General features: G+C 28.9%; 4 protein-coding genes across 13 annotated transcripts; 3 read left to right on the top strand and 1 right to left on the bottom strand.

Annotated features, from left to right (window-relative positions):
- Nucleotides 1-334: 334 nt before the first annotated feature.
- On the top strand, nucleotides 335-1,273 carry LOC124950252. Its single transcript, XM_047496709.1, has one exon. It carries the CDS (start codon nucleotides 538-540, stop codon nucleotides 1,258-1,260), a length of 723 nt encoding a protein of 240 aa, XP_047352665.1. The 5' UTR covers nucleotides 335-537; the 3' UTR covers nucleotides 1,261-1,273.
- Nucleotides 1,007-7,116, top strand: LOC124950249. 4 transcript variants are annotated; one of them, XM_047496702.1, is made up of 4 exons: nucleotides 1,011-1,144; nucleotides 4,209-4,255; nucleotides 5,183-5,468; nucleotides 5,589-7,116. In XM_047496702.1, exons 2-4 carry the CDS (start codon nucleotides 4,251-4,253, stop codon nucleotides 6,078-6,080), a joined length of 783 nt encoding a protein of 260 aa, XP_047352658.1. In that variant the 5' UTR covers nucleotides 1,011-1,144; nucleotides 4,209-4,250; the 3' UTR covers nucleotides 6,081-7,116. The 4 variants fall into 4 exon arrangements, with proteins under 4 accessions (XP_047352661.1, XP_047352658.1, XP_047352659.1 ...); XM_047496705.1 differs by lacking the exon at nucleotides 4,209-4,255 and having other exon boundaries at nucleotides 1,007-1,144; XM_047496703.1 differs by lacking the exon at nucleotides 4,209-4,255 and having other exon boundaries at nucleotides 1,064-1,195.
- LOC124950250 lies at nucleotides 6,761-8,621 on the top strand. The gene is made up of 3 exons (XM_047496707.1): nucleotides 6,761-7,277; nucleotides 7,750-7,848; nucleotides 8,137-8,621. The coding sequence occupies exons 1-3, from the start codon at nucleotides 7,002-7,004 to the stop codon at nucleotides 8,521-8,523; spliced, it is 762 nt and encodes a 253-aa protein (XP_047352663.1). The 5' UTR covers nucleotides 6,761-7,001; the 3' UTR covers nucleotides 8,524-8,621.
- A 4,485-nt stretch (nucleotides 8,622-13,106) lies between these two features.
- On the bottom strand, nucleotides 13,107-23,339 carry LOC124949974. Of its 7 annotated transcripts, none has more exons than XM_047495946.1 (7): nucleotides 23,207-23,339; nucleotides 18,149-18,498; nucleotides 16,719-16,994; nucleotides 15,835-16,067; nucleotides 14,876-15,142; nucleotides 14,157-14,412; nucleotides 13,107-14,010 (listed from the first exon to the last, which is right to left on the bottom strand). In XM_047495946.1, the coding sequence occupies exons 2-7, from the start codon at nucleotides 18,408-18,410 to the stop codon at nucleotides 13,835-13,837; spliced, it is 1,470 nt and encodes a 489-aa protein (XP_047351902.1). In that variant the 5' UTR covers nucleotides 18,411-18,498; nucleotides 23,207-23,339; the 3' UTR covers nucleotides 13,107-13,834. The 7 variants fall into 7 exon arrangements, with proteins under 7 accessions (XP_047351902.1, XP_047351904.1, XP_047351905.1 ...); XM_047495948.1 differs by lacking the exon at nucleotides 23,207-23,339 and adding an exon at nucleotides 22,435-22,775; XM_047495949.1 differs by lacking the exon at nucleotides 23,207-23,339 and adding an exon at nucleotides 22,050-22,318.
- Nucleotides 23,340-25,251: the final 1,912 nt, after the last annotated feature.

The following is a 25,251-nucleotide window of genomic DNA, read 5'->3' as shown; positions in this document are numbered from 1 at the left end:
ATAGAATAAACAATAGATATTAATCAATTTTTAAAATATTACTAGACATTGTCGTAGTATCAAAATGTATATATATATATATATATAAGCGATATTATACTCGATCCTAAATCATTTTGGAAAGCCAATCAAAATCGTTTACGCGATAGCTCGCTAACATTTATCATTAGTTCTTAAATCGCGACGATGGAGTATCAACCAATAATCATTGATAATCAATTTATATTAACGTAGTCAAATCTATATTAATTTTATGCTCAGATTAACCAATGATAAAGTTACTACGAATGATATATATATATATATATATATATATATATATATGTATAATAAATGTAGCTCTGTTAGAACGTATATATAACTTTGCTAGAAAGTTATTCGTAAACAAGGTGGTGTTACACGAGGAACGTTTTCACTTTTGTCGTGTGAAACAAAACACAACATACATTCATACATACTATGTACACATACATACATACATACATACATACATAATATATAAATACAAACGTGCGCGCGCATATATAAAATATAATAATGGAAAAAATTTATAAAACATCGGCCTTAGGTTATTACATTAAATTAGCAAGAAAGAATCAGGCAAATGATATTGTGCGTTTCTTAAAGGAAAATTTTAACAACGAAGAAACGATATTCAAGAGTCTTATTAATTCCGGAAGAGTGATAAACGAAGAAGAAGCTAAATTAATAACCGAAGATCAAGAAAATTTTCAAAAAGCAATATTCGAAAGTTCTCCCTGTTTGTTGGCCTACAACGAAAAGACGAAGATGATCGTTGGAATTAATTTAATGATATTGAGTAAAAATTCACGTTTTAATAATTCTAATAATACCGGTACCAATGCAATTTTTCACGATAATATACCAAAATCAAAATTAATCAAGGATTATTATTATTATATGTCTACTATAACCGACAAGATTGATCTTTACGATAGATTTCCAAATGCCAAAGAAGCATTAGAATTTTACGCTGTCGCCGTTGACAAGGATCATCGTAAAATAGGCTTGTCCTTAGATTTAACGATAGCAGGATTATCGTTAGCAAAAACCTATTCCAACGTTGGATTTATATTTGGTCTTTATACATCGACGTATTCGAAAAGAAGTGCCGAGAAAATAGGTATGAAGAGTTTAGCAGATGTCAATTTGCTAACCTATGTGAACGAAAAGGGTGAGCCAATATTTCAAGACACTCCACCCCATAATATTGTATCCCTTATGGTATTAGAATTATAAACATTATGATATATTTTATTTTCTCGTTATTTTTTTGTTTTAATGTATTCTTTTGTTTTTGTTTACTTTTTTTTCCTTTTCTTAATACATCACACACAGAACAGAGAGAGAAATGCAAACATGGACGCTCATATATACGTCTTTTTGTTTAGTTATTTTTTTCTTTTTTGTTCAGTTATTTTTTTTTTTTTTTTTTTTTTTTTTTTTATTTAATTTTCATTCCCAAAGATCATTGCTCATTGGTCGATTAAATAGTTTCTTTTACCTTTTTCCCTAAGTACGATGCGAGATATCAGTTGTTTATTGGTAAGATACGTGAAAATTGAAATGAAACGAAACGAAACTAAAAAGCAAAATACAGAAAAGAAAATTGGGGGAAAAAAAAAGATCGCTGAAATTCTATATCTCTTGTATAGTTTTTTTTTTTTTTTTTTGTAATTCTTAACATATAGAACAAGTATTGAAAAGATTTAGCGTTTGATCGTATCTCTTGAATCGAGACACTATCACAACAATATAAGCATTGTATTAGATAAAATTTGTATTTATGTGGATTAAATAGTACTATATGAAATGATGACGCTCGGTTATAAACGTAACTTTAGAGTGACTTGATGAAACGTCAAATAGAACTTCGATACGTCATTAGGAAGAAAGAAAAGTCATTAGATAGAAAGAAAAAAATGAACAATGAAAAAGAAACAAAAAAAAAAAAAGAAAAGAAAAGAAATCTATACTTTTATACGTACGTAGATGCATATATATAATATATATGTACATAATACATATATAATAAGTATATAATGCATAGCTATATTAACATAAATAAATACATATATGTAATGTATACATATGAATCGATTTATTATTCATAATACATTATTCACCGTGAAACCTTGACGCTTCCTATGGTGCTCAGGAGAATCTATTTAACGAGTTTTAACAATTCGTAAAAGTATTTTTTCTCGTAAATCAAGTTCCGTATTTTTTTTTTTTTTCTTTTTTTTTCCTTTTTTCTCGTAATCGAAAGTGGAAGCTATTTTGGTTTGTACGTTTTAACTATATTTTTCTCTTCCTTTTCCTTTGTATGTATATATATATACATACATACAATGTATATGTACATATAAATGTATATATATATATATATATATATATATATATATATATATATATATATATATATATATATATATATACACAATAGGAATTTCCGTATGACTTTGATGTTATTGATGTTTACTTCTCTTATTATTTATTTATTAATTTATTGATTGATTGATTTATTTATTTATTTATTTATTCATTCTTTTTATTTTCAAAAATGTTCCCAAGAAAATGATCCATATAACGTAATATTACATTAACTATTATTTCGTTCAGCTTGAAACGTTTTTTCTCTCTTACTTTCTTCTCTTCATTTTGTTTCTTTGTTCGTTGTTTTTTTTTTTTTTTGTTTACATCACTCTTTTGAAAGCAATTATATAACTTTGAGATAACATTTTGACAGTTCACAAATCGACAAAATAGAGTTCGTAGACTCTTGCTTTTGTTCTTATGATTTCAAGAACAAAATAAAAAAAGAAAAAAAAAAAAATTTTATCTTTGTAATTCTTCATATTTTTTTTTCTTTTTTTCGAAATCGACTCGAACAGTTAAAAGTTACTCTCGTTGAAGTCATATGATCATGATTTATTTCTTTTCTCTTTTTCTCTCTCTTTCTCTTTCTCTCTCTCTCTCTCTTTCTCTTTCTCTCTCTCTCTCTCTCTCTCTCTCTCTCTCTCTCTGTCTCTACACTCACACTCTCTCTCTCTCTCTCTCTGTCTTTCTCAGTCTATTTGCTTATCTGTCTGTTCGAAAGAAATAAAGTAAAATAAAGTGGTGCTAAAAACTAAACTATACGAGGAGAAATACAAATTAAGAAACACAATTAAGAGTGAATATACATGTATAATTAAATTTCTTTTATTCGTGCACGAATGTATGCACGAAAAAACAGTAACGTATCTATATATAAATATAGAGAGAATGCAAGATATATATATATCTTGCATTCTCTCAATTTCCTATATCTCGCGTACGATGGCCTTGCGTAAAACGAAATGAGATTTGCTTGCAAATACATTTAAGGAGGAATTTTAATCGAATACGAAATCATTGAAAGAAAAAAAAAAAAGAGAGAGAGAGAGAGAGAGAGAGAGAGAGAGAGATGTGCGAGAATAAAACTGAGAAAAAGAACAAAGAACAAGAGAGAGAGAAAAAAAAACAAAATTACAAATAAAATTCGACGAGAAAAATGTGAAACTTTAGGGGAATCGGGGGGAAATAAATTAAATAAATAATAAAGAAAAGAAAGAAAAAGAAAAATGTCCGTGATTTTAAGAAAAAAAAAAAAAAAAAAAGAAAAAAAAAAGATAAAAAAAAAGAAAAGAAAGATAATGAGAAGACAAAATAAATACGCTTTAAAATAAATTAAATTTAAAGCGTTTAGAACGATGACGATAAATATTTGACGAAGGAAATATAGAAGAAAAAGGAAAATAAAAAATTCTTGAACAACGAAGTAATATCAAAGAAAAATAATTAAATGATATATTTAGTTTTATATTTTATTTCGTTAAGTGATATATTAATTAAGATTTTTAATAATTCTAAACAATATCGTTGGAGAAATTAAGTTATTTTGAAATATGAGAAATGATAAATGTATATTCAATTCCTCTCTTGCGTTTTCGAGAGTTATAATGTACGAATTTTACTAATAGGGATGTTCAAGTTCTACATAATTTTTTTCTTTTTTTTTTTCTTTTTTTTTTTTTTAGATAAAAGTATATACGTATACACATATATATACATACATACATACATACATATATACATACATATATACATACATGTGTTCATATGTATATAGACATAAATAGGCATTTGTTATTTTCTCTGATCAGTATTTCGCGAATCATCGAAAAGGAACAAGCTACGTAGGAACAATGAGGTACGTCTTGAGGAAATTAAATATTTTTTTTTTTTTTTATATTAACAAAAGACAAAAAAAGAAAAAGAGAAGAATAAGAAGGTCCAATTTAATTCTTACTTTTTATTTGAAAATAACATAAAATCTTTTTCCTTCGTCGTACTATATTTTTTTGTTGTTTTTTTTTTTTTTTTTTTTTTTTCATGTATTTACCATCTTCATTTATTTCTATATTTCTCATCATACATTTTTCTTTTCTTTTCTTTCGCTTTTTTTTTTTTCATTTTCATTTTCTTCATATGATTTCTTCAATTGATGGAGAAAATGGAAAGGAGAGAAAATAAAAAGAAAAAAGAAGAAGAAAAAATAAAAAGTGAAGTAATGAAAGAAGAAGAGATATCGTAACGTATAAACAGATAAAAAGAGTTCAATGTTATTCTCGATAAGGACTATAATGATATATTCGTAAAATAAGATTTATTTTATTTTTTTACTTTTTTTTTTCCTAAATAATTATCTATATATAATTCCTATCGAACCTAACCATTTAAAAAGATATGAGAATTAAGTATTAAGAAAAGTTATCGAAACAAAAATTATTTCGTGTATAAAGATAAGATAAGATAAGATAAGAGAGAGAGAGAGAGAGAGAGAGAGAGAGAGAGAGAGAGAGAGAGAGAGAGAGAGAGAGAGAGAAAGAGAGAGAAAGAGAGAGAGAGAGAGAGAGAGAGAGAGAGAGAGAGAGGGAAGACAATTTTGAAAATATTTTTATAGTAATTTCTTTTTTATTTATTTATTTATTTTTTCTTTCTTTCTTTCTTTTTTTTCCCCTTTTTCTTTCTTCCGCTCTTTTACAGAACAAAGGGAGTATACAGTATACGAATTGTAATGTAGAAAACTGCAATGTGTAAGAATAATGAATTTCATGTCGCGCACTTTTGTTGATAGTACACGAAAGAGAATGTCTTCTTATCGGCTATGGGGTTCGACGGAAGATGGAGTCATCGAATTTGAATCGATGACGGACGATACATTATCCGGTGCTCTAGATGTTATAAGAAAAAGTCTTTTTATTCATGAGAGCGTATGCAAAGGCGTGGAACTCATGACGGAACCCGGTGCTGCCGAAGAACTGATAGAACTTTGTTTGAACGCTGCCAAAGATGGCGTCAGCTTTGTCGCCATTGACGTAGAAAGTGGGGAGGTTGTTGGCGCGCTTTTCAATAAAATTCAGGTAATCAAAGTGTATATGACGAGGATTGGAATCCTATCCCTGCGTTTGATTCTTTTTTTTTTTTTTTTTTTTTTTTTTTAATTAATTTATTTATTTATTTATTTCTTTTTTTTTGTGTAGGTCGCTGGATGTCCAACAGACAAAAGTACATTCGAACTTTTCAGCGAAAATTGTAAATACAAATCGTCGAAGGCACTAGTAGACTTCATGATCGACGTCGACAATAGGGTAAATCTCTTCAAGCATTACAACACTAAATACATTTTGGAACTTATGTTTTTAGCAACTTTACCGAATTACGGTAAACGTAGAATAGGCGAACTTTTGATTAGTTCCACATTGGAAATGGCTCGGGAATTGAAACGCGGCAAATCCGTGAAAATTCCGGTTACGATAAATAATAATAATTGTATAGAAAATAATGATATTATTCCTACTTTGGCTTCGTGTATTTTGACATCGAATTATTCGAAAAAGATCTGTATGAAATTGGGATTTGAAACATTGTTAGAACGTCATTTCGATCAATACGAATTCAATGGTAAGAAATTTAACGATAGAATCGACGAGGAACATTGGACATTTTTTTTAGTAGCTAAAAGAATTCTGTGAAAATTTTTTATTAAATATCCATGATAATTACAGAAGTGGAAATGCCACTTGGATACTTTTATAATAGAGACGGCTTTCTTTTTTTTCTTTTTCTTTTCTTTTTCTTATCGCAATAAAGAAAATTATAAACAAACGTTTGGAGAAAGGTATAATATAATTGAAACGATAGTAGAACAGATGACAATAATATCGATTTTCTTTGACAGTGTGTCTTTTACGTAACAACATCGGGCGTATATACGATGCGTACTATTTTTGCAATATTAAAATATGTTAAAATATGTTAAAATATTAATTTGATAATTTTACATGAATTTATTTAACAGTATACATATACGTGTATGTATATATATATCAGAAACGATCCTCGTTTAAAGGTGATAAATTGCTATCATTCTTATCATTAATTAACTTATTTTCTTTTTTGGAATAAAATTATATTATATCCGATGTGTGTGTGTGTGCGCGCGCTTGATTGAAAATATTTTATCAATTCTGTCAAAGTAGACTTTATTAATTGTAAAAAAAAATTAGTATGAAAATTCATTATAAAGAGTACGTTATCGAGTATAAAACAGATTTTAGGAAAGAAAGTATTGAAGCGTAGATGTGAAGTGATGTGCATTGGCACGACCGACTATAACCCGTGGTGGTGCATAATATATCACGGTTATAAGAACGAATGAAGTTCAGTAGTTTGGAAACTATCGTCCATATAAGCACGTTCTCTTCTACAATCAGAAATTATCGTGATAAAATTCTTTCTCTTATCAGTATTATAAATTCACAAATATTTGCTTGACGACGAGACGTGTGATAAATATGAAATTCAATTGTTACCGTTTAATATTATCAATCGTTTATATAAATGCAACAATGAAACTTGAATAAATTCATTATGAGTTTCCCGTGGAGTTAGTAATGAACGATTCAAAAATGGAAACCCAATTAATTCATCGAGAAAATGGAATCGACTACGTATTACTTACGAGAAATAGATTAGAAGATGCATTGCGCATTCAAGCAAGTACAATGGCCAACGAAAATATTGCTATTGGATTAGATATGTTTGAAGAATCTGGTGCAGCCGAGGAGATGCAATTGATATTCAGGGAAGTTGTTAAAGATGGAGTTTCAATAATTGCTTTAGACAGTGTGACCAATGAGATAGCCGGAGTGATTTTTAATAAAATCCATGCAAGTATATCATTTTTTCTTTTTAAAGACCTTTTGCATGCGATATAGATATCATTTCGATGGTATGTCAGTTTTTTTTCTTTAAGACGTTTAATTTTTTCTTTGAAAAAAAAAAAAAAGAGAAATATCTATAATTATCTTCGTTCGAGTATATTTTAGCATTTTCAAATATTATAATTGTATATTTTGTGAACCAAAATATTTAAAAAATACTGTTACATTAGCAGAAAACAAATTCATTAAAGTGAAATAAAGGAAATAATTAAGGAGGAGTAGGGGTTAAGAGGGAAGAGGATAAAGAGACAATTGTTCAATTGTCCTTATGAGTTAATTTCCATTTGTATCACGTTTCCTCCTTGTTATAAACGATAATAATGAACGTTTTACTAATTCCATTTTACGAGTATAAGAGAGAGAGAGAAAGAGAGAGAGAATCTTAAAATAACATAATTTGTCTCTATTATTTCTAAAGATTTCTTTGAAGGACGGTGAGAAGGATGCACTCGAGAGTTTCATCGAGAAGAATATAAAGCATCGTTCTTGCATCGAACTTATTAATTTCCTCGATAACGTGAGTATTATCATAAAAAAAAAAAAAAAAAAAAAAAAAAAAAAAAAAGAACAAAAGAAATTATTCATTTATTAATTGATTAAAAAAAAAAAAAAAGAAGTAAATAATTAATTATACTCCTTTCGACGACGTATCGAGTAAAAATTATTTCTATCTCTCTTTTTTTCTCATAAGAGAAAAAGAGAAAGAGAGAGAGATATAAGGGAGAGTTGAAGTTCGGATAATATATTTTTTTTCTTTTTTTCTTTCTCTCTTTCTCTCTTTCTTTTTCTTTTATCATATACGCAGGTTGAGTCAAAGGTGAATATTTTCGAAAAATACAACGTCGATGCCATATTGGAAATGTTTTATCTCGGAACTGATACAAAATATCGTGGACGTGGTATTGGTATGCAACTCACGGAATGTAGTTTGAAATTAGGAAAAATGTTGCAAAATGGTGAAATTAAAAAAGTTTCAATGGTTGCCAATGAGAGAATAGTCTTAGAAGCGGCGATACCAAAAGTCGCGATCGCCGTTTATACATCGAATTATTCCATACGTATTGCCGAAAAATTGAACGGTGAATTTTTAGCAAACGCATTCTACGAGGATTTTATTATTAATGGTAAAAGAATGTCGGAGAGGATCGATAGCAATCACAAAAAGGTCGCACTGGTTGCTTATAAATTATAATAATATAATAATAGTTAAAAAGAAAAAAAAAAGAAGTATAAAATTGTTAACAATTTGTGTTTGAATAATGAACAATAAATGTTATTTTGCTCTCTCTATCTTTCTCTCTCTCTCTATTTCTTTTTTGTTTGATTTTCTTTTTTCTCTTATTTTTACTATCTCTACGACTCCTTTTAACCCCTTTTTACGTTCACCACTTCCAAACGGTTAAATTTTTTTTTGTCTTTTTTTTTTAAATACATATATATATATATCTTTATACGTTTACTAGATAAGTATTGTATCTCATTTAGGAAGACGCCTGGTATATAATTATACGGCACTGCTGTTCGCTGGCAAATATAGTAACATCATTATTAAAGCGTCAATCTGAAAGAAGCGCAACGGCAATTCTCATTTATTTATTTTTCTTACGTCTCTCCTCTTTATCCTTGCACGTTATATACATCACGCGTTATAAATCATCATGACGGATACGCGGTCTAGGCCAAAAGTTCTTTTAGATAATATTTATAAAAAATCAATTACAATTCTTTTTCGCGATTGCATTTTTAGATCAAATATTTTTTTGCGATTGTGTAAAAAAGAAAAAAAAAAAAAAAGAAAAAATTCTATACTCGTAGATTTACGATTTAAAAAAAAAAAAAAAAAAAAAAAAGGAGAAAAAAATTAATAGCTCGAAGAGTCTCAAAAAAGTGTAATTAATTTTTAAAATATCATCCGACAGAAACATTCGGCGTCCAACCTGTTATTCTCTGTTTTTTCTTTACTTCTTTTTTCGTCCATCATTTTATTATACTTTTTACTCACACAATTATCTATCGACTGAATCGCCGAATAGCGCGTGCTATCGATTACATTGACATCGAGTTATTTTTTTGTTTTTTTTTTTTTATCGATTAACGAGAAATTCTTTTAACGAACGTCCATAGCAAGAAACCGTACAGATATTATACTACTCCACAATAGATTTTCCTGGAGTAATATATATATATATATATATATATATATACATATATATATATACATATATTTTTTTTATTTTGTTTTTTTCTTATTTTTTTTTCTTTTTTATTTTTTTAAATATACTCGTCGACTGTATAATAATTTCTATCGTATATATATATATACGGTATGTGCGTTCAATTGGCCGAAACGACAAAGCCGACGACAATTTGTGAACGTTTTTTGTAAAAAGAAAAAAAAAAAATATAAAATAAAAAAAAAAAGAAACAACAACTATCTTGTGTTTCGATTTTATATAATATATCCGAGCGGTTTCGGCTAATATACACTTAATGTTAAGTATGAAAACTATAGTTTATAATAAATTACATACAACGATATACAAATTGTACTGCGCTTTTAAATTATTCCTTTGCTAAATGAAAACATTCAAAAAGATCGTGGCTCCTGGAATTATACTACGAATAATTTTGCAATTTTTCTTTCTTTTCTTTTTCCTTTTCTTTCTACTCTCGATTTTTTAATTTTTCCAGTAACAAATTTAAAAGCCACTCTCTTAAGTCACGCGAATTTCTACGTTTCGATTAAGCACTTAACTGTTTCAATATCACATATATTTATACGGTATGTATATATTATATTATTATGTAAATATATCACCAAAACAGTATTTATATATATATATATGTGTGTGTTTATGTGTGTGCGCATGTGAGTATATATATATACCAAATCTTTCCTCTTTATACGTTTTATATATACGCTTCATATATCCCGTGTCACATTATACTTTAGTAGAGATTAATACAAACTTTGGTTTTACGTTTTATATATATATTTCTAATATACCAACATTTTCAAATTGAATATATATATATATATATATATATATATATATATATACGTTTGTTTTGTTATGGTTATTGTAAAAGCTGTTATTAATTACCATTACTATTTATAAGTAGTACTGACATTGTTTAGCACTTTACTCCGGTTATACGAAATCAACAGATGCGTACATCATCCTTATTTATTTATTATTATTATTATTATTATTATTATTATTATTATTATTATTATTATTATTATTACTATTATTATTATTATTATTATTAATCGTTCTATTCGAGTATTATTGGTTGTATTTATTTCTTTTTTCCTTTTACTTTTTTTCTATGTCTTTTGGTTTCTTGTTCCTTTTTATTTATTTTTTTTTTCTTTTTTGTCAGTTTCTGTTTGTTTCAAATTTATTATTGTTGTCATCGATGAAATGCTTATTACTGCAATTGTAAAAATGTGGACGTATATAGGTTTTCCAATAAAATATAATTGATGTACAATAATTCCAACAATGAATAATTTTCTCTTTTCTTCTTTCTCTTCCTTCTCTCTTTCTCTTTCTCTCTTTCTGTCTCTCTCCTTCTCTCTCTCTATCTCTCTCTCTCTCTCTCTCTCTCTCTCCCTCTTTTTCTTACTCTCTCTGTCTTACAATCTTATTTTTTTATTACAATCTTATTTCTAACACGTTTAAACAATTTAATACACATTCAACAAACTATCTCGTTATTGTTAATAATTGTATAAGCTGACACAGATAAATGACATTGAAATGTTAAATATCATTATTATTATAACGTTAGATTAATGAAATATTTTTTATATTTTCTCTCGTTCCTATGCTTGTATATATATATTATATATATATATATATACATCTGTATGTATATATATATATGTGTGTGTGTGTGTATATATGTGTAAGTATATATTTTAGTCTAACGTTCGAATTTTTTTACACGAAAACTCGAGAAATTTGGCACAAATATATTCAAATATATTTCTTCTCTTTTGTTTCTTTTTCTTTCTTTCTTTTCTTTTCAATTATCCATCGCATTCGTTCGATCTCAAAATTTGATTTTTTTTCCTTTTCTTTTTGATAATAGCTTGTACATCTAATTGGAAGAAATACAAATGAATTTGTGTTGTTTCGTTTCTTTTCTTTTCTTTCAAATTGAATAAGACGCAAAAAATAATCCTGCATTATGCTGTATTCTTTGTAATTAACTGAAAAGAAAACAAAAAAAAAAAAAAAAAAGAAAAAAGAAGAAAAAAACAAAAAGATAAAAAGAGAAGAACAAATAACAAAAAGAAAAAAAAAACATTTATGAACGTAGAATAATATCACAGTCATTTTGTACATTAATCATGTAAACTCTTACGCAGAAAAAGATTACGTGGTTTCTTTAAGTGAATAGAAATAACATGTAACATATACATAGTTAGAAAAATATAAATATAACAATGATACATATGTATATATATATATATATATATATATCTTAAACGTGAGATAACATTTATGTTTACAAAAAATTAACAAAGAAAAAAGAAAAGAATGAAGTAACAAAAAAAAAAAAAATGAAATAAATGACGAAATAGAAAAACAATTTCTTACGTAAATTTTTACTAGTTTAGCTGTTCACGATTAATAATGTTTGTTTTATCTAACAAAGAATGATAATGAAATGCCTTTAAGTTATTCCACACATATAAATTATTTCTTACTTCCTTCCTCATTTTTCCACAGACATGCTGTTAATACAAATTCATTTGCTAAGAGCTCTTATTAGACTTATTTGTCTTTCGGTTGTATATTTGTTTCGTGCGTTTTTTTCTTTATTTATTTTTATTCTTCTTTTTTTTTCTTTTTTTTTTCTTTTTCGTCATTTTTTTTTTCACATTCCAAATGTCTAATGAAACATCCCTTAGAGATGTTACATATGTGTGTATATATATGTCTAATTATATAGAGAAGCAGTTTTTAAAAAAATTTATTCGTATAAAAAAATACTTTTTCTTCAGCGAGCAATTTATGCGCTTTGCGCGTCACTGTTATTGTTATTATTATTATTATTATTATTATTATTATTATTATTATTATTATTATTATTATTATTATTAATATTATTATTATTATTATTATTATTATTACTATTACTATTATTATTATTATTATTATTATTATTATTATTATTATTATTATTATTATTATTATTATTATTATTATTATTATTATATTCGAACAACGAATATATTAATACATATATTATATATATATATATAATATGTATATATGTATGTGTATATAATATGTATACTATATATATGTATATATATATACTGCGAAAAAAAATTTGGAATCTAAAGGTACATCAAAGTACGAAACTTTCAGTTTGACTAGAAACACACGAGCCGTGCATAATTTTTTTTCCTACAAAAGTAGTTTCTCTTGTTTTCTCTTTGTTATTATATTTTTTTTTTATTTTTTTCCCCTTTTAGTTTCATTATCTCTCTCTCTCTCTCTCTCTCTCTCTCTCTCTCTCTCTCTCTCTCTCTCTCTCTCTCTCTCTCTCTATATACCGTTCATATGTTCTTTCATCTTTTTCTATTGTTATTAGAATAATACGTCATTCATAGTACAATAGAAATAATTTGCGTTTCACCTTTTTCTTATATATATATGTATATTTTTCTATATATATATATATATATATATATATATATATATATATATATATATATATATAAATATATATATATATATATACTATTTTTTCGTTTTTCTTCGGAATGCTTCTTTATCAAAATAAAATATAAACTGGCAATAACGTTCTGGCTCGACGGATATTTTCTTTTTTTGTTTTTTTTTGTTTTGTTTTATTATGTATGTTGGCATTATATAGGAAAAAACGATCGTTTAATCAGCCCTCCTCCTACCGTCCGCCCCATTCACCCCTGCCGCGACAAATTAAAACACTTTCATTGTTCTTTCATTGTAATTTTCTTATTTTCATTTTCTTTTTGTATCTTTTTTTCCTTGTTATTTTTTATTTTAACGATTTTTTTTGTCTCTGTCTTCTCTCTCTCTCTCTCTCTCTCTCTCTCTCTCTCTATTTTTTCTATCTTTTTCTTCAAAAAATTGTCAAACGTTTAAAGGAATCGCATCTGGGTTTTTCCTTATGTACATATCTGAAAACCTTTTTGCGAACGATTATAAATTTAATCAATTACGTAAAAGTACGTAATCTTCATGTGTATGAATGTACGATTAAGTAAAGATTAATATAATATACTTATTAGCAACAATTATATTATGCTAATAATAAGATAATAAACTTCGGTTTGACTAATTTGTAGCTTCAGTTTGTTTGTTATGTTTTGAAATCGATCGATCGATCTATCTATCATCTCTCATCCTATTTTTTTTCTTTTTCGTTCTCAATTATATTAATATAGCATATATATATTTATATATTTATGCGAAAAAAAATAATATAGGAAGGATTCATCTATGGCATGGTGGCTCGTGTTGTATATCAGGTGGTTGTATAGTTTGATAATAAGCTTGATTATCCCTGAAGTGAGATCTGACGAGTAAGCCCAAGCCAAGGAGTACAATCGGAAGACCGAGTAAAGCACAAATTAATTCGCCAGTTACTCCAGGTGACCATTCGATGAAACCTATTTTTTAAAACGATACAATTTAATTACGATATAATTTTTAATTGAATAATAACAATAATAATATTAATAATAATAACAATGCTATATATATATATATATATATATATATATATATATATATATATTTCAAAGTTAAAACTCACCGCCGTTAGCACCGACGTTCATTTTGTAAATGCTCCACCAAATTCCAGATAAAGGAAGAGATACTGTAGCCGCTGCGACAGTAAATACAGCACTTTCACACATCGAAAGAAAGTTTATCGACGAGATGATAAAAATTACATAAGCTAAAAGACAAATCCATGCGTGGCTGGATACGTTTGAGCAAGAATCAATTGCTTTAAAGTGACAGGACAAACCGTGTTCGACGATACGATACAAGTCGACCGGCGATAAACCCTAAAAATGAATTTTTAAACGATTAGTATTCATTTTCATTTCGTTTAATTCCTATGCTGATATCATATATTGACATTTGTCTTCCATTCAATACATAAAATATATTGAAAATATATTAAATTGGTGAAATGATAAAAATCCATAATTATATTTACATCAGTATATATATATATATACACAATTCAAGTTTTACTGGATTAATCAATGATCCATATATCTAACTTTTTTTTTATGGAAAACGAAATTGTTTCAATATATTAGAGAAAATAGAAAAACAAAGGAAAAAAAGACAAAGGAAAAGAAGAAAAAGAAAGAAAGAAAGAAAGAAAAATACAGTAAAACAGTCCAATATTTTTTTCCATCTAGCCGTCGATCTACGAAGATAAATAAACCTTTTCTTTCTTCTTTTTTGTTATTTATTCATTCTTTTTTTTTTTATTTATTTATTTATTATTATACCTACCCTACCGATACCAGGCAACGTGTCCAACCAACAGAGCGTGAGGATTGCAAAAAATGCGATGGCATGTATGTGGAAAAGGGTCTGAAGTATGGGAGGTTTCGGATAATTCTTCGGCTTTATAGTTGGATCTGGGTCCGTGACGTGCAACAATCTACCACCCTCCTCCTCCGATCCTCTTCGTCGTATGTCACGCGAGGAGACCAAGCGAGAAACGGTGTATAGGAAAGAACTCGGCTGAGTTGTCAGCAATTGACAAATATTTTGTTGCTATCGTAGGGAAAAAAAAAAGAAAGAAAAAAAAAAAACAAAAAAATACCGGTTAATTAATCAATGATAAGATTAATCTTGTACATTTAATATCATTGATTCGATCTATAGGTGTTTTCTTTTTTATCTTTTTTCTTTTTTTTTTTTTCTTTTCTCTTTTTATTTCAAATTTTACTTAATTTCTTCGATGAAAGAGATTAATTGTTAATTGACATTGACGTATACATCAATATGAAAATTAATTACACTGATGTTAACATCAATGTAATTTATAAAAATTTAACAATTAATTTTATCATGAAACATATATGCCCAATGTCGATATATAACAAACGAATTAATTTTATCTACTTTATTAAATAAAAATTATTAGTTTCGTGTAATAGAATTTCTATATTTTTGTTTTCTTTTCTTTTCTTTTCTTTTTTAAAAATGAAATACTTTAAACGAATGTAAGAAAATTACTTTACACATTAGAATAGGCCATTATTATTGTAATAGTATTACGAAAACAATGGAAAAAGATTTATATATATATATATATATATATATATATATATATATATATATATATATATATATATAGTGTTCTCGTTTTGCTAATATAGGGTGGTCTAGTTTTAAAAAAGATAAAGAAATGAGCAACAGCGTTAATTGGCCATGTAATTAGAAAGAAAAATCAAAAAATTTACCCCGGTAGTATAATGACGCTCGAGCATAGTGAAGAACATCGCGAAAGCGGCCAATGCACCGACGTAAACAAAAGTCCAGACAGCTCTGACGCCCCAGGATCCTCTCATTGTCGCTGTATGCGCCGACACTTCTCTTCCCCGACAACGAAATTCATCGCAAAGACCATAGTCGACACTTATAAACAAGCCTACTATTATCGTCGTGCTTGCGAATATTCGTTGAAGGCTCATCACTGAAACATATATAACATATTTCATATAATATTATATTTATTGACAATATAAATATCATTTCTTTTTCAATAATTTTGAAAAATTATATATATAAAAATTATATATATATATATATATATATTTATTTATTTCGTATGGCTTTTAACATGTAATGTTAATGTATCTTTAATTTCATCTTAATAGGATGAATAATGTGTAATGATATTTTTTGTTTTTAAATATACAAATACTCAATGATGGTTAAAAGTAATTTGCTTTTAATTGATTTAATGAGATAAATAATATCAAAGTAAAAGAGAGAGAGAGAGAGAGAGAGAGAGAGAGAAAAGTAATTGGAATTTTTCAATATATAAATATCGGATAATTTTGTTAAGTGTAATGCGTTATTAATTTAATTAACAAGATGTACGAATATAAAATAATTATGTATTAATATGATTTTATATATTAATAATTCTTTTAAAAGAGAGAGACGGAAGATAGAATTTTTTTGTGAATAAATTGCGAACTATCTCTTTTTGCTTTTTAAAATTTTAATTTCTTCTCTTTTTGCAAAATTAGTGAGAGATTGATTAATATTTCTTTTTTTTTTTTTTTTTTTTTTTTTTTTTTTTTTTTTGTTTTATTTCGAACAAACGTGTATATCTTACTTTTTCGAGAGAAGAAGAAATAGTAAACCAATGAGAAAAGTAGAGTAATGCCCTTTATCGGATCCTGAAGATGACATAGAACTCGATTTTGATCGAGAGATAGTGCAACAAGAATACCAGAGAGAGCATAGAGCGTGCTTATTTTGATTAGGATGCAACGTGGTATCCTTATTCTCATCGAGTTTGGCACCAAAGGTGGAGGCGGAGAGACTTTTTCCATGACGACGTAGACGAACCCGAGAATACAAGCAGACCCGAGTGCACTGAAGAGAAGACCTACGAGAAATAACATTTTTTTTTTTTTTTTTTTTATTTCTTTTTTTATTTTTATTACGTATACATACGTGTATACATTAAATTATCTTAATGCACTGAACTACCTTATAAATAAATACACACACACACACACACACATACACACCAATATACTAATGCAGTCTGACATAATTCTCTTTTTTAAATTACTTTAGTGCATTAAGTTACTTATATATATATTTTTGTTTTTTTTTTATTTGATCATTGCTTGAATAAAAATTCACTTTATCGACACGTTTACCTTCGTCAGGTAAAAGAAAATATACTTCTCTCTACTAACAAGATCGCTCGTTTTTCACTTCGAGAATTTATATATATATATATATATATATATATATATATATATATATATATATATATATATGAAATCTCCATTCTCCTGGATAAGCTTTCATTATTTACGGTCAGTGATCTCACGTTTAGAAATCACAGGATAATAAGAAAGATAGATCTTATAAACGCGTTTAGTATATATATATATAAATATATAGACGCGAATATTTTTCATAGAAGTTATACAATTTTGAAATATTAAATAGCATGATGAGAAAATGAATGAACTTTAATATCGTTTTACCATTGTAAACGTTAGACACGTTACGACGATGCTTTTTATAAAAAAGCACAAAATCGATAACGCCAAAAATTTCTTTTCAACAAACGCTTTATATATCTATTCGAAGATTTTCAATAGAAATTATTCAATACAATTTTGAAATGTTTTTCACGTTACTCGAAGAAAAATCCATAGACATATCGTTTTATCGATATAAACGTTAGATACGATACCTACGATGCTTTTAACGTAAAGCGAAATAATCGATAAACAAAATATTTTCCTTAGAAACGCATTACATTCCATATTCGAATATTTTTCATATTGAATATGAATATAATTTGAAAATTTTTACCGATGATAAACTTTAAGATACGACACTGATGTTCTTTACATGCCGTCAAAAAAAAACCAATAAACAAAAGATTTCTCTTATAAATGCATTGTATTATATATTTGAATATTTTTTTTTTTTTCCATATAATAAATATAAAATTCAAAAAATTTTCTACATGTTACTTAAAATAATAAATGAGAATGATCATAGATATTTGCTTACCAGTGTAAGAGTTGGATACGGCACTGATGCTTTCGAGATAAAGTGGAAAACCGATAACAAGAACTGTTACGGATGTAACCACGGTGAGAAGGGTGATTAGAAAGGTGAATTTTTGCCAGGTCGCTCTACTTCGGTCGAATAGCTTATCGGAACTGGCACGATAAGCGCCGACGTACGGTGATTCTTCTGTATCGGTATATTCTTCAATTTCTACGTCACTTCCGGTACAACGGAGCTCCTCCTGCTCCTCGTCGTCTATCATCGTAGATACGCAACTCGCGAGATTCGCCAGGTTCGCCAGTTTTGCGATTGTATTTGTTATTATTGTTGTCGTATTTTACAAATCTTTCCTGTAATATCGAATATTATCATTAACGCGATTGTAACGTTCGATTTGATTAATTTAATCTCTCTCTCTCTCTCTCTCTCTCTCTCTCTTTATTTCTTTTCTTTTATTTTATTTTGCTACATTTTATTTTAGTTTTTCTTTTCTTTTTCCTTTTTTCCCGTTTTTTTTTTTTTCGGACTAATACTAACTCGGGCTAATAACTAACTCTTTATCATTCTTTTTTTTTTTTCTTTTTTTGATACCGAAGGAATAGGAAGTATAATGGACTTTTCTATCACAGATTCTAAAGACTATTCAAGGAGCTTTTTATTTCGAAAGTATGACGCTCCTCTTTTACACTCATTTTTTACATCCCTCTCTCTCTCTCTCTCTCTCTCTCTCTCTCTCTCTCTCCCTCTCTCTCTGTTTTTCTCTCCCTTTTTCTCTGTCAATGTCGGAGTAACGAGAGTACATATGTACTCGTATATATATGTATATATATATATATATTTACATATATATATGTACGTATATATGTATAGTATGCATGGTACGATATTCTCTTGGTCGTAGAGATTTTTAACGAAGAACTCGGTTAATAAATGCTCTTGCAAGACGCAGCAAAAATAGGCAAAGCTCCGACAAAGCCAAACTCCGCGTTCGCGTTTTTCAAATTTACTTCACACTCGTCTTTTTTTGTTTTCTTTTGTTTTTTTTTCTTTTTGGTTTTTTCTTCCCCCATTTTTTTTTCTGGTAGTTTTCTTTTCCTGGCTTCTTTTTATTTTCTTTTCTTTTTTCCTTTCTTATTTTTATTTTCCATCCAGAAATATGATTAATAAATAGTTCTTTTTCTTTTTTTTTCTTTTTCTCTTTCAATGCCAAACGTCGTACGTACGTACGTACGTATCACGTTGAAATGAATTTTCGTAATGGTTGAGAGTAGAGAAAGAAAAGGGGAAAAAAAAAGAAAGGAGAGAAAGAAAAGAAAAGAAAAAGGAATAAAAAATAAAAAATAAAAAATAAAAAATAAAAAAAAGAACACAGAAGAAAAAGAAAAACAACTGGAAAACTAGAGAGGTCATGAAATTACCGAAGATCGAAAACGAGCAAACAAGCTGTGAAAAAAACTGTCGGGGATGGGGTAAGGTGGATGTAGAGGGAGATGCTTTTTTCATTATTTTTCACCCCGTTTTCTATTTTGTTGTTTTTTTCTTCTTCCTTTTCTGTTTCCCTTCCTCTCTCCCCTTCCTTTCTCCCTCTCACATTTCTTGCATTGAGCTCGTAGTGAAGGACTCTTGACATTGAATTCCCCGTTCAACGCTCGTCGAATACACATCGAGAAATATATATATATATATATATATATATATATATATATATATATATATGTACAATAGATTGTTATTCTTCGTTGCCTCATTATGATTATTAATCGAAGTAAAAAAAAAAAAAAAAAAAAAAAAAAAAAAAAAAAAAGAAAGAAAAAAAAAAGAAAAAGAGAAGAAGAAGAAATAAGAGAAAGGAAAAGAAAAGCGTAAAGTGAAACGAAACGAAACGAAATGAAATTGAAATTGAAATTGAAATTGAAATTTAAAATGTTGTTACCGCCTTTTCGAGTGTACTCGATCGAATGAAATGTTTGAAAAACAACTGTTCAAGATCGATATAGAAGTGGCGCATTTTAATGTTTCGAACTTTGACAATATTACAAGAAGAAAAAAAAAGAGAGTGAGAGAGAGAGAGAGAGAACAAATAAAAAAGGTAAGTAATTCTCTTTTTTGTTTTATATTTCGAAAGAGACACATCAAATAACACAAATCAAATTGACATTTGTTAATAATCGACGAATCCTTTTCCCTCCTCTCCAATACGTATCTATTTTTCTATGAGATTATTTTAATACGATCGATTCTTTCCTTTGTTCTTTTTTATTTTTATTTTTTTTTGTTGTATTTTCTGATTTTTTTTTCTTTTTTTTTTTTTTTTTTTTTTTTTTTTTTAATTTTCTCGACGTCACAATACGCCGCGCATCGCGGGATAATAAATCACGCTTGGCTGCCGAGAACAAGGGGATTGAGAATTTTTATGGAAGGGAGAGGAAGGGGAGAGGGGAAGAGAGAAAGAGAGAAAGAGAGAAAGAGAGAAAGAGAGAAAGAGAGAGAGAGAGAGAGAGAGAGAGAGAGAGAGAGAAAGGACGAAGAAAACAATAAAAAAAAAAAAAAAGAGGGAAAAGGAAAAAAAGAAAAACGAAAACGAAATAACAAATATTACTGTTGACATTCACGTAGTTGGGATTTTGAAAAACATCTGCCGTAGACATACAATAACACGAGGATACACACGCTAGATAAACAAATGTACCTTTTGATACATTTACTACAAAGTGCAAATTTTCTTTGCGAATCGATTGATTCGTTCTGTTGGTTTTTTCTTCCCTTTCTTTTCTTTTTTTTTCTCCTCTTTTTTCCTCTCCTCCCGCCATCAGCATCACCCTTAAGAATTGTCAGAGATAAAACATTTTACCCGATATGAACATTACGCTGATAAGATTAGATCTAGTTTTCATGATAAGACGAACAATACTGAAATAGAGAGAGAGAGAGAGAGAGAGAGAAGAAAAAAAATTAAAAAAAAAAAAAAAAGAGAGAGAGAGAAAAAAGAATAAAAAGTATTCTTCAAAGCAGATATGATATACAAATTTGTTCATTTTCCAAAGAAACTTATAAAGATTAGATTTTCCAATCGTAATTATCGATGTTTTATGATAACTATAATCCAGGTTATAATAGAACACCCAGCGCCGTCTGCCATTTTCTAATCAATTGATTTAATCTTAGATAATATGTGTATACATCGAATAAGATCTTTTATAAACGAATCTCTCTTTTAAATAAGCTTTAACTCCTACTTCGCTCATTAAAAGAAAAAAGAAAAAGAACATCTTAAGGTATACGAATACATACATACATACATACATTAATATGTGAAAAAGGTCGTCTCTAATTTATTTTTTACGGACTAAATAAAAAAAAAAAAAGAAAAAGAAGAGGAAAAAGAAGAAGATATAAGAGAAACTAATAAAAGCAAAGTAAATACATACACATACATACACACAGACAGACAGATAGATAGACAGACGGCAGATATACATACGTGAATACATATATAGGATACCACAAAAAGCCGGGATCTTATAAGTAAGTAGGTACGGAGGACTACTAGAAAAACGAATTAAGAAGGGTCAACGTTCTATGAGATTCCTATTGAAAAGAGAAAGAAAGTAAGTAGTTGGTAGTAGAAGAGCTTGTAAGAGAGGAAGAAAGAAGACTGAATAAAAAAAAAAAAAAAAAAAGAAAAAAGAAAAAAGAAAAAAAGAAAAAAGAAAAAACAAGAGAAAGAAAGAAAGACGAAGAAGATGAAGGAAGAGCACTTGACTCTCTCTCTCTCTCTCTCTCTCTCTTTCTCGAAAGAAAGAGTAAAGATAGAGAGAAAGAGAGAGATGATAGAAAGAGTTGAAAAAGGATAGAAGTAGACGTCTTGCAACATAACGAAGCGAGTTAACCGGCTTCTCACCACCAACACGACCGACCACCACCACCACCACTGCCATCACCATCACCACCACTACTACCACCACCGAACTACTTTATGAAGGCGGTGGGATCGAAGGAACTATTTCCTCTGGAGCGTAACCGAGGGTGTTCCGAGATATTTTCCGTCGTACCGCAATGGCAACGACAGGAACGATGACGATGACGACGATGACGACGACGACGACGACGACGACGACGACGACGACAATGATAACGACTACTATGAGGACAACGACAAAGACAACGACCAACAAGCAAGCAAGCAAGCAAGCTAGCAAGCTAGCAAGCAGTTCGTTTATCGATTGAACTTGCCTCGCTTCCGCTGAGAGCATTAGCCATGAAAACAAAAGCTTTTATACACTCACCCCTTATACTCTATAAACGTTTTTATTACTCCAATAGAAAACTCCTGACATAGCGTAGACCATTTATTAAATCATGTAAAAAGTAATAAAGATAAAAGTGTATTTGTCATACTCGTTCGCATATTCGATCGATGAAATATATAGTACGTATGTATGACGAAGGACAAATAGTGGAGAGGAAAAAAAAAAAATAAAAATAGAAAAAAGTAGACGAAACGAAACGAAACAAAACAAAGGCAAATGTCAAACGTTAGTAAGCACGTTAGAGAAGAAATAAAAGGATAGAGAAGAGAGGTTAGGTTCGTGTTCGTCAGATTAAACCGAACTCGACCGAGGTTAACCGAATGAGAAATATTTCTCCTCGTTGTCCCTTCTCCTTCCTTCGATCATTTCTATTTCCCCCCACCCACCCACGCTCCCCCTCGCCCCGCCACTTTTCCTCTTTTCAAAAAAGTAACAATGATTTTTAACACGTTTAAAATTTTTCCCCATTAACATCCCTTCTTTTCTTGTTCTCGGATTACAAGATTTATTATTTAATTATTTTCAAAAGTAAAAAAGTAAAGATATTCTTCGTACTTCTGACGGAACTTTCCTCGAGATTTGACCTTTTGGGATTTAAAAGAAAAGGAGGAAGAAAGGGAAATAAAAAAACCAAACGAAAAGAAGGAGAAAAAGAAACGAAACCGAATAAAAAAACAAAAAATAAAAAAAAAAAAGAAAAAAGGAAAAAAAAACAAAAAAAAAAAGGAAAAGTCACAAGAGACCTTACCTGACACCGCCCAGCGTTCTACCTCCTCCCCCACCGCCGCCCCTTCCTTCTCCACCTCGCCGTCGCCCTCTCCCTCGCCCTCTCCCTCTTCTTCCGCCACCTTCAATAACAAATTCCTCCTGCCTTTTTGCGCCGCTGTTTCCTTTCCTTTAATAAGCGCGCGCGCCTTTTCCCAACGTATCTTGCGCATCCGCGTGTTCGTCGTAATTGTTCGAATATATGTGTCCTTCTTTTTTGATCGAAGGAAAGAAATGAGAAACGGAATGTTTCGAGAACGGCTGTTCGTTGAACGCCGTGTACGAATTAATAGAAATAAAAATTTAGAGAAGATGTACTAATAGTAGTAATAGTAATATTAGTAGTAGTAATAGTAGTAGTAGTAGTAGTAGTAATAGTATAGTAGTAGTAGTAGTAATAGTAGTAGTGTAGTAGTAATAGTAGTAGTAGTAGTATAGTTGAGGAAGAACAACACAACGTATACAACCCTCGTCCTTTGACGGACGACGAACGACTAACTGCTACTCGGCGAAGCGCGTACACGAGAACCGAGTACGACGTTCCTTCAGGGCCGTCCATTGAGTCGGGTGTTTTGGCACCCCTCTGCATTTCTCTTAACATTTTGTTTTTTTTTTTTTTTTTACATTACAGTGTCTTTTTCTTTTCTTTCCTTTTTTTTCCCCCTTCTATATTCGCATTAAAAAGATATTCAAGGATTGTTTCGAATATTATCGATAAACAATATTATAGATTAGAAAATATTATAGATTAAGAAAAAAGGAAAGGAACTATAAGGACTTCGTTTTTCTTCGTTTTCCTTTTTTTTTCTTTTTATTTTTTGGACACATGACTTCTCTTTTCTTTTTTATCTGCCTTTATCGTCGTTCGACGATATAAAAAATTCACAAGGGATCGTTTTTGTTATCTATCGTCTCCTCCAGTCGCGAACTCTCGTATCTCATATTTTAAAGATGAAAGACAAATCGCGTTCTGTTATATATATAATATGTATACAACTTGTGACGTATATATGTACTTATAAATTGTTTTTTTCTTTTTGTTGTCATCGTAACGAAATACAATTTTTTTTTTTTTTTCTTATTAAAGCGAGGGAAGATCTCGTAGGTATATGTATATTCTCATTCTTGATATTAATTTCGTTAAATTTGGTAAATGATTTTTATTCTTGCAAAAATAGAAATATCGAAAATTAATCGTAAATCAATAATTGAGTAAAGCAAGCAGAAATCTGTCGAAAATTAAATTGTCTTTCCTCTCCAGTTATGATAATAAATATATAACAAACACGATATCGCATAAAAAATGATTATATATACACACACACACACACACACACATACACACATATATATATATATAACGTATGCTGTAATTATGGTTTACTTGGCATATGACATTTAGAAAAGTGTATGTGTATGTGTATATGAAGTACCGTAGAGATTCGAGGATGTACTGCCGTTCCTGAGATCGCGCATTTCGCGCATGCGCATTAACTACGATGTCTGATCACTCAACAAAACACAAACGAGATGAACCATGTACTACTTGCACCCAGTTATTACTAACTGTATGGCACGTACGTACATATGTAAACGCGCGCACGCAACCGCACGAATTTTCTTGTTTACGGTGGTTACATACATATGTCCGAATCGATTCAGAATATTTTTAAATTATTAAAGCACCTGCATCTGAATTCATTCGTAATGTCTCACATGATATTAAATTATTAGATGTTACGTAGTATATCATCGTTTCCGATTAGATGCGTTAGCATCTCCATTTTCGTTCTTATAATATATTCAATTCATGAATATAGAATAAAGTCGTGATACAGGTCATTCGTGGGTTGGTAATGCGTATGAAAAATTTATTGAAAAAATAAGAATAAAGAAAGGAAAAAAAGAAAAGAAAAATGCTCATAGAAGGGACCTTCGTACGAGAAATTTTATACGGGACTATCTTTAATACGAACTAATTCCTAATTAAAATTTCTAATTAAAAATACACAGTCGGGATAGAAATTT

Source organism: Vespa velutina, chromosome 6, assembly GCF_912470025.1.
Source record: "Vespa velutina chromosome 6, iVesVel2.1, whole genome shotgun sequence".
NCBI lineage: Eukaryota > Metazoa > Arthropoda > Insecta > Hymenoptera > Vespidae > Vespa > Vespa velutina.
Note: the sequence above shows the minus strand (reverse complement) of the source record. Positions and strands in the feature narration are given on the sequence as shown.